Source organism: Artemia sp. Qi Xiang Cuo, chromosome 8 (genome assembly GCF_049724085.1).
Source record: "Artemia sp. Qi Xiang Cuo chromosome 8, ASM4972408v1, whole genome shotgun sequence".
In the NCBI taxonomy this organism is placed as follows: domain Eukaryota; kingdom Metazoa; phylum Arthropoda; class Branchiopoda; order Anostraca; family Artemiidae; genus Artemia; species Artemia sp. Qi Xiang Cuo.
The window spans coordinates 14446776-14469074 of NC_142801.1; the positions used below are offsets into that span (position 1 = coordinate 14446776).

The window sequence follows — 22299 nt, forward strand, 5'->3', positions numbered from 1 at the left end:
TTTCCATAAAAACGTTATATGCCCCCCAGACAAAAGTTACAACCCTTCTTCCGGGCTCAGGGACGTTATGTAGACCATGAAGTTTTTTATCTGATCGTTGGAAAATTTCAAACAAAATGTCTATCTCAAAATGTTGATCAGATGTACTTCGGGAAAAGAGATCTTAAGAAATGAACTAGAACTTTCAATTTTCAATCAAATTACCCCTCTCTGAAGTTTATACAACCACCCTTCCATAAAAACCTTATACGCCCCCCGGGGTATAGCTTACAAAGCCTGCCCTTGAGTTCTGAGGGGTTGTGTCTACCCCGGGATTTTTTTTATCTGATGTTTGAACTATTTTTAACAAAATCGATATCTCAAGGTTCGTAACGGTTGGGGGGAAAGGTGGGAAGGGGTAGGGGGGCTAGCCCTTCCATAAGATCCATATATACCCCCAGGGCATAACTCACAATGCCTGCCCTCGGGCTTGGGGGGGGGGGGTTCTGTCGACTTAGGAGTCTTTATTATCTGATATTTGAATTTTTTTTAACAAAATGGTTATCTCAAAATTTTGTCAAATACATTTGGGGATTAAAGGGCAGAGGGAAGGGGCTAGTTACCCTCTGGTCACTTTTGGCCCATCACTTTTAAGGGCGCTAGAAATTCCAACTTCCAATGAAAAGAGTCTCCTCCATAGTTTATACGACAACCTCCTCCATATGAAGTGCCCTCTGTGAAAAAAATAATAACAAAACTTTGGAGTCTTGTGGCATTTACTATCGGTAACGCTATACCGTTGCATCTGATAAATCTATCTATCTATCTATCTATTATCCATCGGCATCAATAATCGAAAACTAAGCGCTTAAAAATTAGTGCCCTTAATGCCCCATCTTTCGCTTCCGTACAGCAAAAAAAATCTGACCTTTGGTCCTTAAACTCAGATTCTTTGCGGATGGGAATTTTGCATCTACGCCACAGAGGTTTGTTCAACTGGGCAAAAATCCTAAATTTAGCAGCATTGTTGTTGGCATAAGATTTAGTGAAAGTACCTTAATATGCCTTTGTATATCAAATTGTCAAGAGGGCTCCTGTATACATTCTATGTATACAGGATACATTCTATATACATTCTAGGAAAATAATTGTTGTGTTTATATTTTAGTTCAAGAATGTCAAAAATTATTGCGTTCAGGGATGGATACAGAAGAAAAAACACGATATCAAAAAGTAGATCAGAGGGAGGGAAGAAACGAAAATGGAAGTGGTTTGAGAGCCTTTCGTTTCTTGATCTTGACAATTTGAGAAGTTAACCAACACAAATTATAAAGAGCCCATATGTGTAAGTGTGTTAATTTTTTTTTTTTTTTTTTTGCACATATCCATCCTTTTGAAAGGTACATACTAGTTATAGAGGTAGCCTAATTATTTTGATGAAAGTTATTGGCAACTTTCTATTGTAATTTTCCTGAATTTTTTCTCGATAGAAAATTTTCTAGGAGACTTCCAGGCCATCTTTTAAGTTCACAATGCTGATCACTTTGCATCTCCGATTTTGGATACCTTTAAATTGTCCGGTACAAAACTAGCATGGCGCTGTCTTGACTTTGGATCCATCAGGGTCGGATCTGTGCACCCATGAACCGACTTCAGTTTTACCAAATACAGAGGAACTCCTTTTACAAAAATCTGGTGACTCACAACATTTTATTATTTTTACTGGATTAGAACTTCACAGAGGAGAGGCAATAAGGTTTTTACAGGCATAATTATTTAATTTACTTTTCTGTTATGCGTTTAAGGAATAATCTGATTAGCTTACATAAACAGGTCATAGGTGGTCGTCAAAGCACAAAAGTGTGCGTCAAAGCACAAAAGTGTGCTTTGTCGACAAAGCACACTTTTTACCACAGAAGTATAAGAAATTAATCTCTGTTTTTATTTTTAAAATCCTTTAATCTGCAATCGTCATCATAAAAAAGCTGCCTCTTCTAAAATTAGCGTTGAAAATTAATTATAAATTAAAATGATAATAAGTTATAAAACGAAAGTAATAAAATACATAATTTATTAACATTTAAATTACATCAAGTTTTAAATTATCGATTATAAATTAAATGTAATATATTATTAAATTAAATCATAGATGGACTAGATTGTTCCTTTCTTTGCTTAAACTTGTTTTCTGATATGGTTGTGTATATGGTGCGACACCATTATAAATATTCACCTTCTTGTTAAGAAAATATAAGAGACACACATTCTTGGCATTACTTTAATTTAGCTTTTCAAAACCATACATATCACTGTATCTCCAACTCTAGAAACAACAAAATCAAAATTGCAACATAGAAAACAACATAATAAAACAATGAATAAATAAAATAACAATCAAATAGTAAACGTCATATCTAAATATGCCGTGAGCTTGAACTCACAATAAACTCTTTGTATTTCTTATATAAATCACATTTTAGGGTTTTTTTTGTTAATATAATTTTAGCACAAATTATTTATGCTTACATAAATAATTATTTGCCTACATACATAAATCATTTATGTATACGCTAACCAAAATTGCAACATAGAAAATAAAATAATAAAACAATGAATAAATAAAATAATAATCAAATAATAAACGTCATATCTAAATATGCCGTGAGCTTGAACACTAATAAACTCTTTTTATTTTTTATAATTATGCTTACACAGATTTCTCACTTCAATATTTTTGCAAAGCTCAAGAGCCACTCGATCAGATGATTTGACTTCCTAAAGGGTGACGATACTCAATGACATTAAGCGGGCGAGCGATATCCAATTCAATCCAATGACATTGAAGAGGTTGTGCGGGTGGGTTAGTTTTGTTTGATAGTCAATGTAATTGAGGAACACGTCGACCCATGTATTTTGCCAGGAGTGAGATATCTGGTGAAACTTAACAGATAATCTGTGATTTTAGCATCTGAATAACTTAGATGACAATATGTCATACTCAGACAAGTCACTGACTTGTAGGGTAGTAGTCCATCAGAGTTTAATTCTCATCAGAATCTGAAACAAGGAAGAAAAGAGCGTTAAAATGATGTTTTCCTTTAGCTAGAAAAACAAACATGACACTTCTAAATTTAAATTCTAATGCGTTAAATATACATAAGGTCAGAAAAGGTCTATCCATAATGCTTCTGTTAAGTTCTTATACTACCAAGGACAGAGAAAACATAATCTGATTGCTTGAATTGGGTAAGTGGAAAATTACACAACAAGATATAACTTAAAAATATATACCTAAAATAAAATTGGGAGTTTGGTTTTAATGAAAAAGACTATCAGATGCAATTATGCAATTTTTGGCAGCATTGAGCACCAAATTTGAAAAAAAAGAAACGTTGTTGAAAATTAGCAAATAATTAGTTATCAACAGATGACCAAACAGCTTAAGCAGATTCAACGAACAGTTCTTGGTAACGAACTGTAAATAGGGAGCGACTGGCTCAATAGAAACCGAAACTTTAAAAAGCGGAATTTGATACTTACAGATACAGCAAAAGAATTGTGTTTTAATGTTGATTTTAAACATATAAGTTTCATCAAGTTTAGCCTTACCCATCAAAAGTTACGAGCCTAAGAAGATTTGCCTTATTTTTGCAAAAAGGGGGAAACACGTCTAAAAGTCATAGAATCTTATTGAAAACCACACCGTCAGATTCAGCGTATCGGATAATTCTGCTCTATAGGTTTCAAGTTCCTATCTGCAAAAATGTGGAGTTTTGTACTTTTTGCCAGGAGAAAGATCACGGATGCGTGTTTATTTGTTTTATTTGTTTGTTTGATTTTTTTTTCCAAGGGTGATCGTATCCACCCAGGGGTCCTATAATGTCTTGAGAGGGCTCATTTGAACGGAAATCGAAAGTTCTAGTGCCCTTTGTAAGTTAACAAAAAAATTAGAGGGCAACTAGGCCCCCTTCCACGCTCATTTTTTTCTCAAAGTCACTGGATCAAAATTTTGAGATAGCCATTTTGTTCAGTATAGTTGAAAAATCTAATAACTATGTCTTTGAGGACGACTTAATCCCCCATAGTCCCCGGGGGAAGGGCTGCAAGTTGTGAATTTTTCCATTGTTTACATATAATATTGGTTATTGGGAAGTATACAGTCGTTTTGAGGGAGGGTTTTTATCGTGGGGGCGGGGGTTCGGAGGATGGGAATTATGTGAATTTTTCATGGGGGAAGAGAATTTCCATGAAGGGGGCTCTGGATTTCCCAGCATTATAGAAAAACAAATAGAAATTAAATAAAAAAACGAGTTTTTTCTACTGAAAGTAAGGAGCAACATTAAAACTTAAAACGAACTGAAAATATTACGTATATAGGGGAGGTTGCCTCTCCTCATTAGCTCAATCTTACGCTAAAGTTTTTTTTTTTGTTTAACTTTTAAAGGCTTATGATTCAACAGCCCTTAAGCTTTTAACAGCCTTTATGATTCAGGAGTCATTCCTAAGTAAATCGAACACAAATCAAACTTAGGTTATAATAAGCTTATTATTAGTTTAAACAAAAAGTAAAACTAATATGCAAATTTCGTTTTAATTATTCATGTACGGTGAGCCAAATTCAAAACCTGCATTAATTAAAAACGTTCAGTAATTAATTTTTTCAACTGAAAGTAACGAGCGACATTAAAACATAAAACGAACAGAAATTATTCCGTATATAAAAGGGGCTGTCCCCTCCTCAACGTCCCGCTCTTTACGCTAAAGTTTGACTTTTTCTCACAAATCTACTTTTTAAAACAAAAAAAAACTTTAGCGTAAATAGCGGGGCGTTGAGGAGGGGACAGCCCTTTTCATATAGGAATATTTCTGTTCCTTTTCAGTTTTAATGTCGCTCCTTACATTCAGTTAAAAAAAAATCCTTTTTTTATTTAATACCTGAAAGAACTACCCTATGTCGTCCATTATAAACATTTTTTTAGTTTGTATATCCAAAATTGTTCGAATTGGTTGGGTGATCTTTTCTTAGATTGTAGAGCTTGAGCAAGGGATCCAAATAACTGACAAAAAATTAGAAGCCGACACCTGCTTTCCCGTAAATCTTAGAAAAACCATTTAACTTCCCTCGTTTTGTCCCGTTTTGTTCAGTTTTAATGAAGCGTGCATCATTATAAGTGTGAATCTTGTTTTTGATTAAACCGAGTCCTTCACTGAGAGTTCCCTGTGGCGTTACCCTCTTTTTTCTGAAAATCTTGCCGACAAAGGGGATGCAAAATTTCACCATTTTTTAATCAGGTTTCATAGTGAAACCACAAATTCTCGATGAGATCATCTCGGAATCACTCGGATGAGTGAAGATTCAGATTCTCTCGATGGCGACTAGTCACATGGGAGAATTCCCTAATGGACCCTTTGTCTTTGAAACTGACAGCCTACGCTTAGGCTCGCAAAATAATTTTAGGGTATCGGATTCCCTTAAGTATATGTAGCTTTCCTTTGAAGTTGTAGTCGTCTTTGGGAATTAACATATTGTTAGTGCTTAAATTTTTAAGGAAGAAAAGCATTATCAAATTTCACTAAATAGTTTCGCTTATTTATTTTCACGGCTCAACATTCCCTAAAAACCTGATAAGTTTAAAATAACCAAAAGATAAATCTTAATAGACCTAGGTTTTCAATTATGAATAGACTTGGGATAGGCTAGGGAGACAACTCCACCTGTAGAGATACAGCCAGTCCCAAGTCTGGATAAAGAAGGAGGGTTGGGCGGTAGACCAGCAGCCTGCCCCTGGAAAAAGAAGCCTTGTTACATAAACGTTCAGAGAGAGCCACATGATACCAAATATGCAACCTGATAACGACCATGGACCGTCCCCGGACCCCTTGATGACGACTTCAGACTCCCCCCCCCCCCGTCCGGACTCGATTCTTAAAAGCAAATTGCCAAATAAATCTTGGTTTCTGGAACGTAAGGACCATGGCTCAGCCCTCGAAGACATAATAGGTCCTCGAAGAAATGGAAAGTTATGGCTTAGACATTCTGGCTCTGTCGGAGGTCCGTTGGACTGGTTCAGGAAATCAGAACCTCAAAAACGGATTCACAAACCTGCACTGAGGCACCGACAAAACAAAATAGGCAGGCGTTGCCATAATGCTGTCAAAATCGGCGTCTCGAGCGCTCATGAAATGGACTCCTATAAATGAGAGGATCATCGTAGCACGTTTTGCAAGTAGAAAAACAAAACTAACAGTAGTCGCATGCTATGAGCCAACTAATGATGCAGACAAAACCTCAAAAGACAACTTCTACACCACCCTGCAAGCCGTTGCCACATATATCCCCCGTCACGATCTCGTCTGTTTTGTTGGAGACTTCAATGCCAAAGTGGGGAGCGACAAGTCATACTGTCCTGAGGTTCTTGGGAGCCAAGGCCTAGGTAAAGTAAACGAAAACGGGACACTGTTAGTTGATTTTGCGATAACGAACGACCTTATCATTGGAGGAACCTTTTTCCAACACAAAATAATCAATAAGTATTTATGGAACTCCCCGAATAGACGAACACATAACCAGATTAACCATGCCTTGATCAACAAAAAGTGAAAATTAAGCCTCCAAAATGTAAGAGCCTATAGAGGAGCAGACGTTGCTACAGACCATGCTTGGATGATTGCAAAGCTAGCTCTCAAGTTGAAAGCCACGCAGAAAACACAAACCAAAGGAAGTCCTGCCTACGACTCAGATAAACTCTCCGAAACCAAAGTGCGACACATGTTTATTATGCAGATAACAAATAGGTTTGAAAGCCTGACCCTAGACCTGGACAACGCTGCTAGCGTGGAGGCAACATGGATCGCCCTAAAGGAAGCCTAGAACCAGGTAGCCAAAGAAACAATTGTGCACAAAAAGTGACCTAAAGACGAGTGGCTGTCTGATCAGACGTGGACCTTTATTGAAGAACGTCGAAAACTAAAACATTGTTTGTTAAATGGTGGGGACAGCAGTGACACAGTACTGAAAAATATATTATACCATGACCAAGACAAGCTGTTGAAAAAGAGTGCAATAGGGGATAAACGGAATTTTTTAGAAAAAAATGCAGTTATGGCGGAAGAAGCAGCCAAACGTGGTGATTATCGAGCTGTCTACAGAATCACTAATGAAATCATCGGTAAACGTCGTAACCTTGATGGACCATTGAAAGACGTAAATGGGAAGACAGTCACAGCCCTTGATGAAATCTCTGAAGTTTGAGCCTTGTACTTTGAGAAAGTTCTCAACAGACCCAGCCCCCCCCCCCCGATACAGCTGATATTCCAACAACACTTTTCCTAGAGCTTCAAATCAATACTGCAGATCCATTGACCGAGGAATTGACACAAGCCGCTCACAAATTAAAAATGGCAGAGCGCCAGGAAGCGATCGGATATCAGCAGAAATGATCAAAACCTCGTTAGGTGCCTGTATAACTCTGTGGACTGCACTCTTTTCTTGCATTTGGAAATCAGAGAAGGTCCCCAAAGAATGGAGGAAAAGCACCCAGATTAAACCTTTTCAAGAAAGGAGATGCATCAAGGTGCGACAACTAGAGGGACGTTAGTCTGCTTTCAATCCCTGGGAAACTTTTTCCGCATATAATCCTCAGCCGTATTCAAGCAGCCCTAGATAAACACTTACGAGATGAACAACATGGCTTCCGTCCATCTCGCTCCTGCTCCGACATTATATACGTCCTGCGCATGATGATCGAGGAATGCAACGAATGGAGGCAAAAGATGTACCTTGTCTTTGTGGATTTCAAAAAAGCCTTCGACTCAATACATCGAGAGTCGCTGTGGAAAATCCTCCGTTATTACGGCATCCCTAAGAAACTTGTGTCCATGCATATTGCTCTGTATTAAAATACCGAGTTTTGCGTTTAGACCAATGAAGGAAGAACAAGTTATTTCCATATTAAGTCTGTTTTTAAAAAGGGGTGTGTCCTCTCTCCCCTTCTTTTCGTCCTTGTAATCGATTATGCACTTCGAGATTGCACGGGGTTTGGTATTCAACTCCGCGACAATAAGCAACTAACAGATCTCGATTTCGCCGACAACATCACCCTGATAGAGGCAAACAAGAAAAGGCTCCAGGACCTTCTCCATGTCATCCGAAAGAAGGCAAGCCTTTTAGGATTGAAGATCAACTCAGGCAAGACAAAAAGCATGGCAACAAGCGACTCGCCACTGGACATAAGGTGCGGGGATACCACAGTAGAGCAGGTGGTGGAGTTTAAATACCTTGGAAATACAGTTGAACGAACGGGATCTAGCGAAAAAGAGGTGCAGTCGAGGATTGGGAAAGCCAGTGGAGCTTTTAATCGACTAAAGGCTGTTTGGCGATCGAAAAAGTACTCCGCCAAACGGAAACTAAGGCTTTTCAACAGTAACGTCCTCTCGGCCCTCCTGTATAGTAACGAGTGCTGGAAACTTAACCAACAACAGGAAAAGAGGATTCTTGCATTCGAAAACAACTGTCTTTGAAGAATACTAAACATCGATTGGAGAGCACATGTAACAAACCAGTCAGTTCGATCTATGTCGTGCCAGCCCCTGGCAACAGATGTCGTCCGCCGACGAAGAAAGCGGTACTTGGGGCATGTTATCTGTATGACAAAGGATAGACTTCCTAGAACCGTACTGGAATGGCAGCCGCAGGGATCCCGTAGAAGAGGATGACCGAAAAATACACTTCGTCACACATACCAGCGGGACCTCAAACACATCAATACGACGGTATAGCCCCAGTGGGAAGATATATGGGCAGCAGCACATATGAGGGATGATTTGCGGCTCTTCCTGGATGCCCTGGTGGCACAGGAGGAACTAAGGTCTAAGGTAAGGTCTATCAAAATTATAGTACATTATGTGCAAACAGCTTCACTCAGCTTTGATCAGATGAATTAAAATAAAAATGGGCAAATTTTTGCTGCAATGCTTATTGGTGTTGTAAAGGAAGAAAATACATTGTTCTTAAGCTAAATTTGTGACATCAGAAACGCTAATCGGGGGGAGAGAGGCATTAAACTCTTCATATTTTGAAAAAGACTTTTTTTAGGTATTTCCCTTGAAAAAGCCTTCTTTTGGCATTTCCATTGAAAAAATCGAAAGAATAACAAAATCACCCCTTTAGATTATTAAAAATACATTTTTGCCCCATCCCTATTCTCGTGAATTGACACCCCTGTGTGACGTCATTTTCTACGTGTCTTAATGGCTTCTTAGTTTTTCTCCAGGAAAGTAATGCGTTCTCCAAGCAGGGGCTGATCCAGCATTTTTTTAGGGGGGGCGCAAAATAGGTTGATACGATAAACTTGCGTTAGGAGCAAGCTAAATTAATGCAAACTTACGTTAATTAAGTAAGTTACACTGCTTTAGACTACGTTAGGGAGGGGTGCCCCCTCGCCCCCTCTCTGGATCGGCCACTGTCTCCAAGAGAGGTACTTCCAACCTTGCCCTTCCCAAATTTACCGTAATATTCAATTTTTGAAAGGAACTGATGGATCCTATTTATATACAGGCAGGGAGTAACCCCCGTAATCTCATACATTTTTGAACTTAACAGTTCCTACAACCCAGAAAAAAGAATTAGACATTCGTGTTTTTCCCTGTAAAAAAAGACAATCTGTGACAGGTGATGAAAGCCGTTAAAAAAGGTTCCTCGAGCCCAGCTTCCCCCTTATCTATTAATATTAATATTATGATGACCCAAGATATATTGTGGAAAAAGGAATCTAAACTTGAATCTGTTGGAGTGTCACAATTTCGTTGGTATACGATGGAATTTATATAAAGAAGGAATGCTGGAGCATGATACAACTTTATAATTTAACTAGTTCAACGATATATAACCTCTAATCACAACACTTTTTCTCCCAATCATGCTAACGAGGTTCCGATCGATACAGCTTATATTGAGTCTGCTCCTTTAGGTCTGATAACCACAGCCTAATGAATTTGTCAAAAAATTAGAGCAAGTTGTAATAGGGATCGGTACTACTGTCAGTGTCAGAGTTGAAGTTGGAATACATCTCTGTATGTATTCCGTAAAGTCCTATGTACGTTTCGAGTCCTATTGACATTCAAAAACATTACGAATGAATATTTGAAATGAATTAAAATAATTTTTATGGATGAAAAATCATTTTTATCCTAATTGTTTTAAGAAAAACATAATTTTCTTGTCTTTTACTTCAAAACTAGCCAAAAAATCAAAAACCTAAACAAATGATTCAATAAAATGAAAAGATAGTAAAATATATAATAAAATCTACAATAAAATACATGTACATATATAAAAAACTAGAGCTAGTTGTAATAAGAATCGGTACTACTGTCAGAGTTAAAGCTGCCAACATCTTTAAGATTTCTATTGCCACTTCGAGTCGTATTGACATTCAAAAAATCATCAATGAATATTCGAAAAGAATTGGGATGATTTCTATGGATGATTATTTTTAGGATGATATTTAGGATAGTTTTAGCAGAATTAGGACGATGATTTTAGGATGATTTTTAGGATGATATTCTTGTCATGCATTTTGCTTTTAAAGAAGGGTAAATTCCCTCAATGTCTTAAAATTTTGAAATCTATATACGCACAGTCTTCCTTTCAGTAGCATTTCCATTTTGAATTTGCACTTCAAAGGACTTTTTAAAGGAAGTTTGAAAGGACGCTTTAAAGAACTCTTCTTATGTCTACTCTTATACATTTATCATCGGAAGCGCAACAACGCTGCCTAAGTAAAGAGCGATGTGGGCACAATGTATTATTTATTTATTTATTTATTTTGTTTAGACCAGGGCTCCTCGTATCGAAGGAGTTGTTGTTGAAACTTCAAAAAAGGCTCATTCGATTGGAAATTGAAAGGGCGAGTGCCCTTTTTAATAGTCGAAAGTGATTGGAGGGCAACTAACCCCCTCCCACGCCTACCATTTCCCCAAACGCATTCAATCAAAATTTGAGATAGCCATTTGGCTTAACGTAGTTGAAAGACCTAGAAATTATGTCTTTGAGGATGAAAAATCCCCCTTACAGCCCTGAATGCAAAGGGTTGTAAGTTGTGCCCTGAGGGCATTTAGGGTTTATATAGAAAGGGTGATCGTATAAACTTTAGAGGTGGCTCATTGGTTTGCTAATAAGAAGTTCTAGTGCCCTTTTTGAGACTCAGAGTGATCTGAGGGTGGATTCCCCCCCCCCCTTAACACACGCCTCTTTTTTTCCGAGATGCATCTGATAGAAACTTTGAGGCGGCCATTTGTTACCTTAGAAACTTCGGAAAAAGCTCATTCAATTGAAAATTGAAAGCGCTAGTGCCCTTTTTGATAGTCAAAAGTTATTGGAGGGGAACTAACCCCCTCCCACTCCCACCATTTCCCCAAGCACATCAAATAAAAGTTTTGAGATAGCCATTTGTTCAACGTAGTTGAAAGGTCCAGAAATATATCTTTGAGGTTGACAACACCCTCAGAGCCCTCAGGGCAAGGGTTATAAGTTATGCTCTGGTGGCATATAAGGTCCTCCAAAGGGTGATTGTAAAAACTCCGGAATGGGCTCTTTTGATTGGAAATAAGATGTTCTAGTGCACTTTTTAAGATTCAGTGTGATTGGAGGTTGGATACCTTCCCCCCCCAATCTCGCATTTTCCCGACATGCCTCTGATAGAAATTTTGAGATGGCCATGTGTTGTCGTAGATACTTCGAAAAGAGCTCATTCGATCGGAAATTGAAAGGGCTAGTGCTCGAAAGTGATTGGAGGGCAACTACCCCCCCCCCTCCTTCCATGCTCACCCTTTCCCAAAACGCCTCCAATCAAAACTTTGAGATAAGATAATCCAAACATACTATGTTTTCTTATATAAGAAAACTGAAAAGATATAAAATATTATTTTTTCCATGAAAAAGACTATGTCAATAAAAATCGAACATAAATTAATTTAAAGACTTTTCCGCAAGAAAAGTTTTCCAAAGAAAATTAAGAGCTCCATTAAGCCAAGAATGAGCAAAAATAAAGTCAAATAATTTTCGCATCGTAAAACTGTCACTATCAATAAATAAACGAAACTCAAAACGAACAGAAATTAAAATAAATAGCCGAATCAAACTCAAAACGAGCAAAAATTAACATGAGTAGGACTGAAAACCCCTATCCCTTCTCAAGTCCAAAACACAATTTGTGCTTTACTGAAAACAAAATACGTTTGAAATGTTTTCGCCTTTCTTTTTTTCATAATAAAAAAATTATCAAAAGCTTAAAAAAGCTTAAGGAAGAAATGTCGGTGCATGGCAATTACACTGACAATCCACAGTCTTTTTTTTTTTTTCTTTTTTTTTTAGTAAAGCACAAATTATGGTGGTCTTGAGAAGGCATGAGGGTTATCAGATCTACTCATGTTAACTTTGGCTCGTTTTGAGTTTGTCTCGGCTATTAATTGTAATTTCGGTTCGTTTCAAGTTTCATTTATTTATTGATAGTGATTTGTGATAGTTTTAAGCTTGGAAGATTATTTGACTTTATTTTTGCTCATTCTTGGTTTAATGGAGGGCTTTAGGCCTACTTTTTATTGAAAAATTTTAAAAGAACAAAGTTTTTTAAACAAAGTTTTTTTTACTGCTGGTATTTGCTTGAATACCATCATAAGAAAAATCATTTCGTATCGGTAATAAAACTTATTCCGCCAGCGAGGCTGGTCGGATTGGCGAATATATAGTGTTTTTTAAAATATACCAGCGTATTCTATACACCTTTTATGTTAGCGTTTTTTATTATAGAAACACGTTAGAAATACGTTCTTTATGCTTAATACAACAGAATAACGTTAATATGGTACTTATGAACGTAATAAGCAACGACTAATAATTAGAATTAAAATAAATACCTCGTCTGCGAACATATGGCAATTCCGTAATAATCGCACCGGTATCACTTGTAATGTTATAATATTTATCATTATTATTTCTAGGTTCTCTTTCATTTGGATATGGTTCATATTTAACGGAATAGTCTATAGTCCTTGAAATCTCAGTATCAGCCAGTAGATACTCTCTTTTTATATAAGATTCGTATAAATCTGGGGGTGCTATCCGGCGAATATCTGGGCTATACACACTTCGAACTAATTCAGTATCTGGTAGTTGATATTGAGTTGACGATAAAGCCGGAGAGTGAAAAGCACTTGGTTGGGGAGAACTGCTTAGTTCTGACCCCCCTTCAAATTCATTCGAATCAGTTGCTGGTCCGTAGCGTAGTCGAGTTTCTGTAGAATAATAGCGATAAATCCATCGATGATTCTTCATTATTTCTGCTTCTTCATTTCTAGAAAGAAAAGATCAATAACGAGTTAGAAAGAGCTATGAAGGAAAAATATCCTTCGAAATTTTGGAATAGCATGTGAACTTCTTAAAGATCACAATAACTTTTCTTTTACTGGTATATCAAGTGTTTTGTCAAATTTTATTTTGTAGGTCAGTTCTTTTTGGGCCATTAGTAATAATAATTAAGTAGAACCAAGCATTATATTAATAACCCGTTTTTTAAATATTTCTACCGTATGATTATCTAACTAATTAAAATATGATCACAAAACTAATAACAAGAAGAGTATCACTTAAATTAATGACACTAATATCAAATAAATTATAACAAATAATAAGAATGCTTAGCTATAGCGCAGAGAAATAGAGAGTTTGCTTGTAAAACAAACAAAAAATATTACTCAAAAAATTTCCTTCTTTTTGCTCGCTTAAGGTTCCACAGAGCCACGCATGAAAACCAATCATGTTTGCAAAGCTGGGCTATTTAATTTTCTTTTTTGACATAGAATAGAAGGATTGATTTACGAAAATACGTCACAGACGAAAAACAATGCGAAATTAAAGTATACTTTTGACCTTTATACTTTTGATGTCTTTAGTAAACGCATTGAGAAAAAATTCTTTACCCCCTAACAGTTTCTTCAATTGTCCCCCCCCCTCCAGGTAGGTGGTATTCCTTATTGTTAGTTCGGTCCTATTCCAGCAGTTCTATGCTAAGGCTTTCAAAATCATCAACCGCTTAGATGGCGCTCTTGATCTTATTCCTGATAGTTCTACTTTTCCAACCGTGTTAAGATTCTTTTTAAAGCCTTTAGCATTTGAGGATTTTTAAGCATTTAATCATTTTGAGTACTTATGCACTTAGCGCATTGAGATCTAGACTTTCTAGACAAACAGAACTCGATCAAAGTAGCAAAACTTTAAACATATGTTTCTTCGAAGTGTATATTTAGAAAAATCGACTTATTTTAAACCCGCCTACAATAGCTGTCTTAGTTTGGATCAAAGGTATAATTGCATTTCTAAAAAGTAAAAGGCGTATGCGCCTCTTACTTGTGAGCATTCTATATTTTTAAAAATACAATGATTAAGCGTCTATTAAATAGCAGAAAAAGTGTGATCGATTGTGCTTCTTAACGAGCATCTCTTGTTGCTATGAAATCCAAGACATGATGCATCTATTCCGCTAGTTGCACTTTTTAGATCTACTTGAATTATAATTAATTGAAAAAAAAGAGTTAATTGATTTATTGTCTATGAATCGTTTTAAGTACTCATTTGACCGGCCGTTAAGGCCGCAATCAGGGGGGGGGGGCAACCGAAATGTTTTTCCAACTCGTAAAAAAAGTGACAAAAATGAATATAAAAAAATTTGATCCGTTTTTGATTTTTTTTTTTTTTTTTTTTAATGTCGGAAAAAATATTTTTGTAAAACACCCCCGAAAAAAAAAAATCCTGGATACGACCCTGCTGGCCGTATTTCAAATTGTAAGCTGTACGAAAATATTGTCCTATTTCCTTTTCTAGGGCTATAATGAGAGAAAGGCTGGGGTGGCTAGGACACGTTTTGCGGATGAAAGATGACAGATTGGCAAAAATCGTCCTTTTCGGCTATCCATCTAGGGCCAAACAAAATTCTGGTTGGCCCCTAATGAGGTTGGAAGATTTCGTAAGAACGGATTTAAAGGAAAATGAAGCTTCTTCGGGGTGCGTGAAGAGAGTAGATTTGAATAGATTGGGATGGAGGAGGAGCGTGCCTAGCTGTGTTGGCCTCGAGTGACTTGGTTTTGCAATGAGTTATTAGTGGTAGCACTAGTACATGTTCCAGCGTATTATGTTCGCTAATTTGGTAATATCTTTATAAAATAATTACTTACTTCTTGAGTTAAAAGTATGCTACATAATTGAGACGGCTGAGACCAAACTTTGTTTGCCTATTCCGAAAGTTGCACTTTTTAGATCCATATAAATTAAGGTTTATCGAAAAACCATATATGCTCCTGTATATTACGATATTATTTAATTTTTATTAACAGTTGAAACCTTTACGAGCCAGGGTGAATACAAAAATATAACAAAAGAAAAATTATAAACAAAGACGCAGCCTTAAATCCAAACTAATATATAAATATACGTGCTTAAGAGGTTGGGACAGTTTTTTGGCACAGGTGTATTTTTTCATTTTCCCATAATTTTCTGATTTTTCTCACAGAATAATGGGTTTGAAGGATATGGCCCCCCCCATGAAACAAAATCCTGCGTACGTGCCTGTATGGCACAGGTATGTGCAATACCTGTGCCCAAAAACTGTCCCAACCTCTTAATCCCCATAAAACTTTTGATGAGTAACACTAAACTAAATGAATCTTATATATTTGGAATCAACATAAAAAAGCCAATTGTTTTGATGTAATTTATCTATTGATATAAAACAATTTGTTTTTTTAGAGTTTTGGTTACTATTGAGCCATGTCGCTCCTTACTTACAGTTCGTTATTACGAATTGTTTGATAAATGGCATTCAAATTATTTTTACTCCCCCCATAAGCTCGGATTTTAAAGTGGCAAATCATATTTTATAGAATAAGATGCCTGAATCATCTCGAAGGTGCCCCTTGCTTAACTCATTCAAAAAAGCTATAAAAATATTTTTTCTTCTTAGATGATTTTGTTCTTCTTTTCTTTACTTTTCTATCTCCTTTTCGTTTTTAATTGACTAGACTTTTTGTTTTTTTTCCTTTTTTCCTTTTTGTTTTTAATTGACTTTTTGTTTTAATTTATTTACACAAAAATATAATGTATTTAACTTTTTCTGTTCTATTCATATTTTTTTTGGTGAGATGCTTTAATCACAATCTTTTTTCTATATTTTTTTTCTTTTGATTTAATGCTTAGTTGAATTGTTTGTTTTTCCCCTCCTTTAGAGGCATATAAGCCTTTGGGGGATTAAATAAAAACCAACTTTTTTTTAACTGAAAGTAAGGAGCGACATTAAAACTTAAAACGAACAGAAATTATTCGGTATATGAATGGGGCTGTTCCCTCCTCAACGCCTTGCTCTTTACGCTAAAGTTTTTTATTGTTTTAAAAAATAAAGTTGTGAGAAAGAGTCAAACTTTAGCGTAAAGAGTGAAGCGTTTTAATGTCGCTCCTTACTTTCAGTTAAAAAAACTTGTTTTTTATTTAATTTCTGAACGTTTTTGAATTATTGCAGCTTTGATTTTGACTCACCATACATGAATGATTAAAACAAAATTTGCATATTAATTTTACTTTTTCTGGCTAAATGGCTTTTTCGAAATTTTATTCTGACGTAACTTACGTAACTAACTTATATATAGCCTACGTATATTTTTATTACGTATATTAGGGGTTCACCCCTAGTCAATACCTCAATCTTTACGCTAAAATTGAAATTTTGTTCCAATTCTTTGAGAATAACCCCTTACTCACAAAGGTCGTTAATTAGAATAAATAGCTCCGACGAAAGTACAAAAAACAACTTTAGCGTAAAGAGCGAGGTTATGAATAGGGGGCGAACCCAATCATATACGTAATAATTTCTGTTAGTTAAATTTTGATGTTGCTCCTTACTTTCAGTTGAAAAAATTGTTGTTTTTTTTATTATTTAATTTCTGATCGTTTTTTATAATAACACTGGGAAATCCGGCCCCCCATTCATAGCAATGTACGTTCCCCAATGAACGATTCCTCCATGAAAAGATCCTCCCACGTAGCTCCCGACCCACCCTCCCACCAACTACCAGACAAAATTCCCCCTGAAAACTTCTGTATACTTCCCAATGACCAATACTATATGTAAACATTGGGAAAAATTCATAACTTGCAGCTCTTTCCCCAGAGACTGTGGGGGATTAAATTATCCTCAAAAACGTCGTTATTGTGTTTTTTTACTATTCCGATCAAAATGGATGTTTCAAAATTTTGATCGGGTGATTTTGGGAAAAATTGAGAGTGGAAGGGGGCCTAGTTGCCCTCCATTTTTTGCCAATGAAAAAGAGCACTAGAAATTTTAATTGCCCTTAGAATTAGCCCTCCCGCGATATTATAGGGCCACTGGGTCGATACGATCACCCCTGACAAAAACAAACAAATAAACACGCTTCCGTGATCTTTCTTCTGGCAAAAAATACAAAATTCCACATTTTTGCAGAAAGGAGCTTGAAATTTCTATAGTAGGGTTCTCTGATACGTTGAATCTGATGGCGTGATTTTCATTTAAGTTCTATGACTTTTAGGGGGCGTTTCCCCCTTTTTTCGAAAATAAGGCAAATTTTCTCGGGCGTGTAACTTTTGATGGGTATGACTAAACTCGATGAACCTTATATATTTCCAATCAGCATAAAAATATGATTCTTTTGGTGTATTTATTGGTATCAAAGCTCCGCTTTTTAGAGTTTCAATTACTATTGAGCCGGGTCGCTCCTTACTTACAGTCTGTTACCACGAACTGTTTGATTAGTACCACGTATTTAATGCACGATTAACTAATTTTGTATAAATCTTATCTTATTGCTATGCTTATGGGCTTTTTTATATTGGGCTTGCGAGATAAATGTAGTAGATCGTATAGATAAGTGTGTATAGCTGTAGGCTATAGCCTACATCCCGAAAACAAAACTGCAGAAGAGTGCCATGAAATTACAATAAGACTTACTAATTTGTATAAGATTTGTACTATCTCGTATTTTTAAAGCGTTGCTTATGTGGCGGGGGGGGGGAGCACGTCCCTCTCTGAAACGTCGAAAATTTTCAATTCTTCTTAGAACTTATGATTTTTCCAGAATATTGCAGATTTGATTTTTTTTTTTTTTACTTTTTAATTTATGCTCTGTTTTCAAACACACTGTGGCAAGGGAAGAAGAGGGATATGTCTTCAGTTTTATCACTGCTTTGCAGCAGCATAGATAGATGGATAGATAATGTATTTCCAAAGCCCAAGAACCAAATACACACAAAAATTTAGGAAAGATAAAGAAATCACAACAGAAAAAATTACGAAACACATAGAAACATGATCAGTGGTGGATCCAGAGGGGGGGGGGGAGGGGGCACCCCCCTAGAGTAGTCTAAAGTAGTGTAATTTACTTAAGTAATTCAAGTTTGCGTTAATTAAACTTGCTCCTAACGCAAGTTTACCGGATCAACCTATTTAGCGTCCCCCCACCTTAAAAAATCTTTATTGGATCAACCTATTTTGCGCCCCTTCCCCCTAAAAAAATCCTGGATCCGCCCCTGAACACGATACATAGCAAAAAATACCTAACGGTAGTTTATCGAGAAAATAAATGTATTCCATATAATAAATAACAATTAACTGTTAAAACTTTTTCTTCTTTCTAAGCTTTTCTCTATGTACACACCAATACGAAATATTGTGGTTGGATTACTACTTTGTAAAATACCAGGAAGCAGCAAAACAATCCCATGTAAGTATTTTTCCCTTAAATCAGAAAGCACCGGGTACTTTCCGAGAAAACGGTCCAAATCTTCGTCCTCATCTTTACAAAGAGGACACACATACTGACCTTTAGGATCAACTATCCTCCTGTCGAAAACCATTTACCTGCTCTGGATTGGAAGGCAATTCGCCCTAAGGTGAATCCATCGACATAAAATCATAGCCGGTAAATTAAATTTAAAATAAATTTCCTCTCCAAAAGTAGGTTTAGCCTGATTATAATGAGTCAATGTAGTAGAATTTAAAACCAGCTTTTGCCATTACAGAATTTCTTCACCCTCTAAGATAAATCGTACCTGACTTTATAAATCTGTTGGTAGATCACGGGAACCGAGACCATCATTCCATAAGTAAGGCATTCCCACTCTTTCTAGTAATGACCTAATTTGGGATGGCCACGACGTTTTCGAACCGTAACTCAACATCTGATAATAAGCTGCTCTAACTAGTCTATCTTTATTACACCTAATGAGCTTCAACCAAAATCTAAGCATCAAAATAGACCTACGTAGTTTTAACGAAAACAGGCCCATATCACCTTTCAGAATCTGTGAATGAGTTGTCGGATATAACCCAAACAGTCTTTTATAATACTGGAGCTGGAGGGACTCCAACGTCTTTACCGCTTCTCCGCCCCAAATTTCTGCTCCATATTCTATTACAGGTAAATTTTTTTTTATTAAATATTCTTTTATGCATTTTTAGATTTTTTAATTCCGATTATCGTTGGATTTCTAAAAATTGCAGACATGGCCACTTTGCCTTTTTTAATTATTTCTTCAACATGACTCTTTAAACTTCCATTTTCTGATAAAACAAATCCTAAATATTTTTTTCTTTTACTCACTTTCAGTTCCTTATTATTAAATTTAATATTTATAATTATCTTTGCCAGTTACTTTCCTTTTTTTAAAATAACAACTTCACTCTTTTCAACATTGAGCGGACGTGCACATTCACAACATTCAACATTCAGCGGACATTCACAGGACGTGCAACACCTGTGACTTCTCTTCGAAGATATCGGCAAATAGTAATTTGGGTCCCTTAAATTGAATTTCATTCAAGTGGAATGGCAACCCTGCATCCAATGCTACATTTTTCATTGCCATTGCTTTGGTATTGACTAAAAGAGAAAAGGGCTGGGCAAGTCCAGAAGGAAATTAGTCACAAGGGCCCAGTCTTGGCTTTCGGCCACCCTGGGGCTAGTTTTTGTAATCTTGGGCTTATAATTGACAAATTTAATGGACCTTTATAAAATATGATTGAATAGGTTTTAGTTTAAATCGTAGTACTGTTTAACTTGCAATAAAAATTTTCAAAAATTTTCGAACAAATACGTCAAATCGTTAAAATATTCAAATTAAAGAGATTGATTTTTTAATTAAGTAAATCTAATCTCATAATTTGAAAATATTTTAGTTCACTTAAATTAGATAAGACCCACATAGATTAATTACTAAAAGAGAAAAAAATATTTTACGGTAGATAGTATTTGTATTGATCAAATGATACTTACGAAAGAACCTGACACGTTGCGATGATGATAGATTGATCTGAAGATTGGTGGCCATCGACGACATGTAAAACGCAATGAACCCATATCCAAAGCCCATCATTTCTCTGCATTCTTGCTAAGAGGACACTAGAACGTTCTTGATCTGATCTCGTTACTGAAAAATTTAAAATAGCACTTTTGTTTCCCGTCATTATGTCCAGTGAAGCGCCGTCAGTAGATAAGGTCGACAAAGCTACTATTCCTTCATTAAGATAAAAAGGCAGGCATATAATTAACAAACAGAAAAACTAAATAGTTTTCTCCGTTGCCACATCATTAGTTTCATAATAAATAACAGAAAGGCTGATGACAAAGAAGATACACTTCTGTTACAGTTTTGTTGTATCAATTACCTATCGGACAGAAAATGTGTGTTTGTACGCATTTGTGGGTGTGCGCATTTGTACCTCTGTGTTTGTATGAATTTGTATGTGTTTGGGTTTGGATTTTTCCGTCTACGTCTTGTCTATGCTATGTGAGTTTTTTAATGCGCCTATGGTTGCTTCTGTTCGTATATGTGTGTGTCCGCACGTCCATATGTGAGGGCATCCGTAGGTGTGCGTTAGTGTCTTTACTTGCGTACTTATTTGTGGAGAAGGTTCTTAAGTATATTTTGATACACAGCCCAATCAAAATCTCAACCAAATACACCAGCCACAAGATTACAGTTATTAATACTGCTTCTGAGCAGCACATGCCACATGAGCAGCAGCACATGAGTAAAACGCAATTATGAAAATACCGAAATTGTACAAGCTCTATAAGACGGCAAAAATTATTTACGCCTCTATGATTTTCTCCAGGTGAATATTTTACTCAGTGAGACTCAGTTTAGATTTCGTAAGGGACACTTAACAACGCATGCCTTGCAGCATTTGGTGGAGTGCGTAAGTGGTGCGTTGGATAAAGGCTATTTGCCTATGTTGATTTTCATTGATATTAGAAAGGCATGCGATACTATAGATTTCAAGATCTTGCTTGACAGACTGAAGTGTATGGGAATTCGTGGCACCTTCCTTCTGTGGTTAGATAGTTATCTTTATGGAAGATCCCTGCGTGTAGTGCTAAATTGTGTAGCTTCGTCTTCTTATCCATTTAATGTGGAGTACCGCAAGGCTCGATATAGGTCCCCTGCTTTATCTTGTGTACGTCAACGCGGTGCGCTTTTATCTTCAAGACATCTATGCTACTACGTTTGCTGATGATACAGCTTTGACAGTCTGTGCGAGATCAATTGAAGATCTGGTGTTGAAAGCTAATGATGTGCTAAGAAGACTGGATATTTATATGAACCTCATTTTACTGTGTGTCAACATAAAACAAACTTTCCTAATGAATTTCTGCAGAGTAGGCACACCTGTTGACGCTAGCGGTCTAGTTATGCTATCTGGGAAGCCGGTGCAGCAAGTTAATAGTGTACGTTACCTGGGATTTTGATAGACTCAAGGCTTTCATGGAAGCATCACAGTGATGTTATTTCTGCCAAAATTGCAAGAGGAATTGGGATGCTCCGTAGACTTCAGCATTTTTTGCCAAAGGGGATTCTACTGATCATTTACCACTCCATTGTCTATCCATACATATCACAAGGTTATCTGATCTGGAGAAGCAACTTTTACAGCAACTTCAAGAGAGTTCAAATTCTTCAAAACAAAGCAGTGAGGATCATAGGCAACTATGAGAAAGATATGAACGATACAAACGCTTGCTTCAGGGATTTAAGCTCAAAATGGGGGTCAACTACGTGACTATCAAGCAGCGGTTTTTGTCTTCCAGTGCGTGCATAATCTAGTCCCAAGTATTTTGCATGATATTTACCGTACTAACTGTGAAATTCATGCATATGATACGAGGAACAGTAAAAATTGGGTGGTTGAGCTGAGCTTAGAAGGAGCGCGAGATCAGGATTCTGATTGTACTATATATATA

General features: G+C 36.5%; 1 protein-coding gene across 1 annotated transcript in view; it reads right to left on the minus strand.

Annotated features, from left to right (window-relative positions):
• Window positions 1-2249: 2249 nt before the first annotated feature.
• dysf (neuronal PAS domain protein dysfusion) overlaps window positions 2250-22299 on the minus strand; it is a 92091-nt gene continuing 72041 nt past the window's right edge. The window contains exons 5-7 of the mRNA XM_089092860.1: window positions 20332-20485; window positions 12895-13331; window positions 2250-3036 (exon numbers count right to left, since the gene is read on the minus strand). Coding sequence (XP_088948986.1) covers window positions 3020-3036; window positions 12895-13331; window positions 20332-20485 — 608 coding nt within the window. The 3' untranslated portion in view covers window positions 2250-3019. The remainder of the gene's footprint in view (window positions 3037-12894; window positions 13332-20331; window positions 20486-22299) is intronic.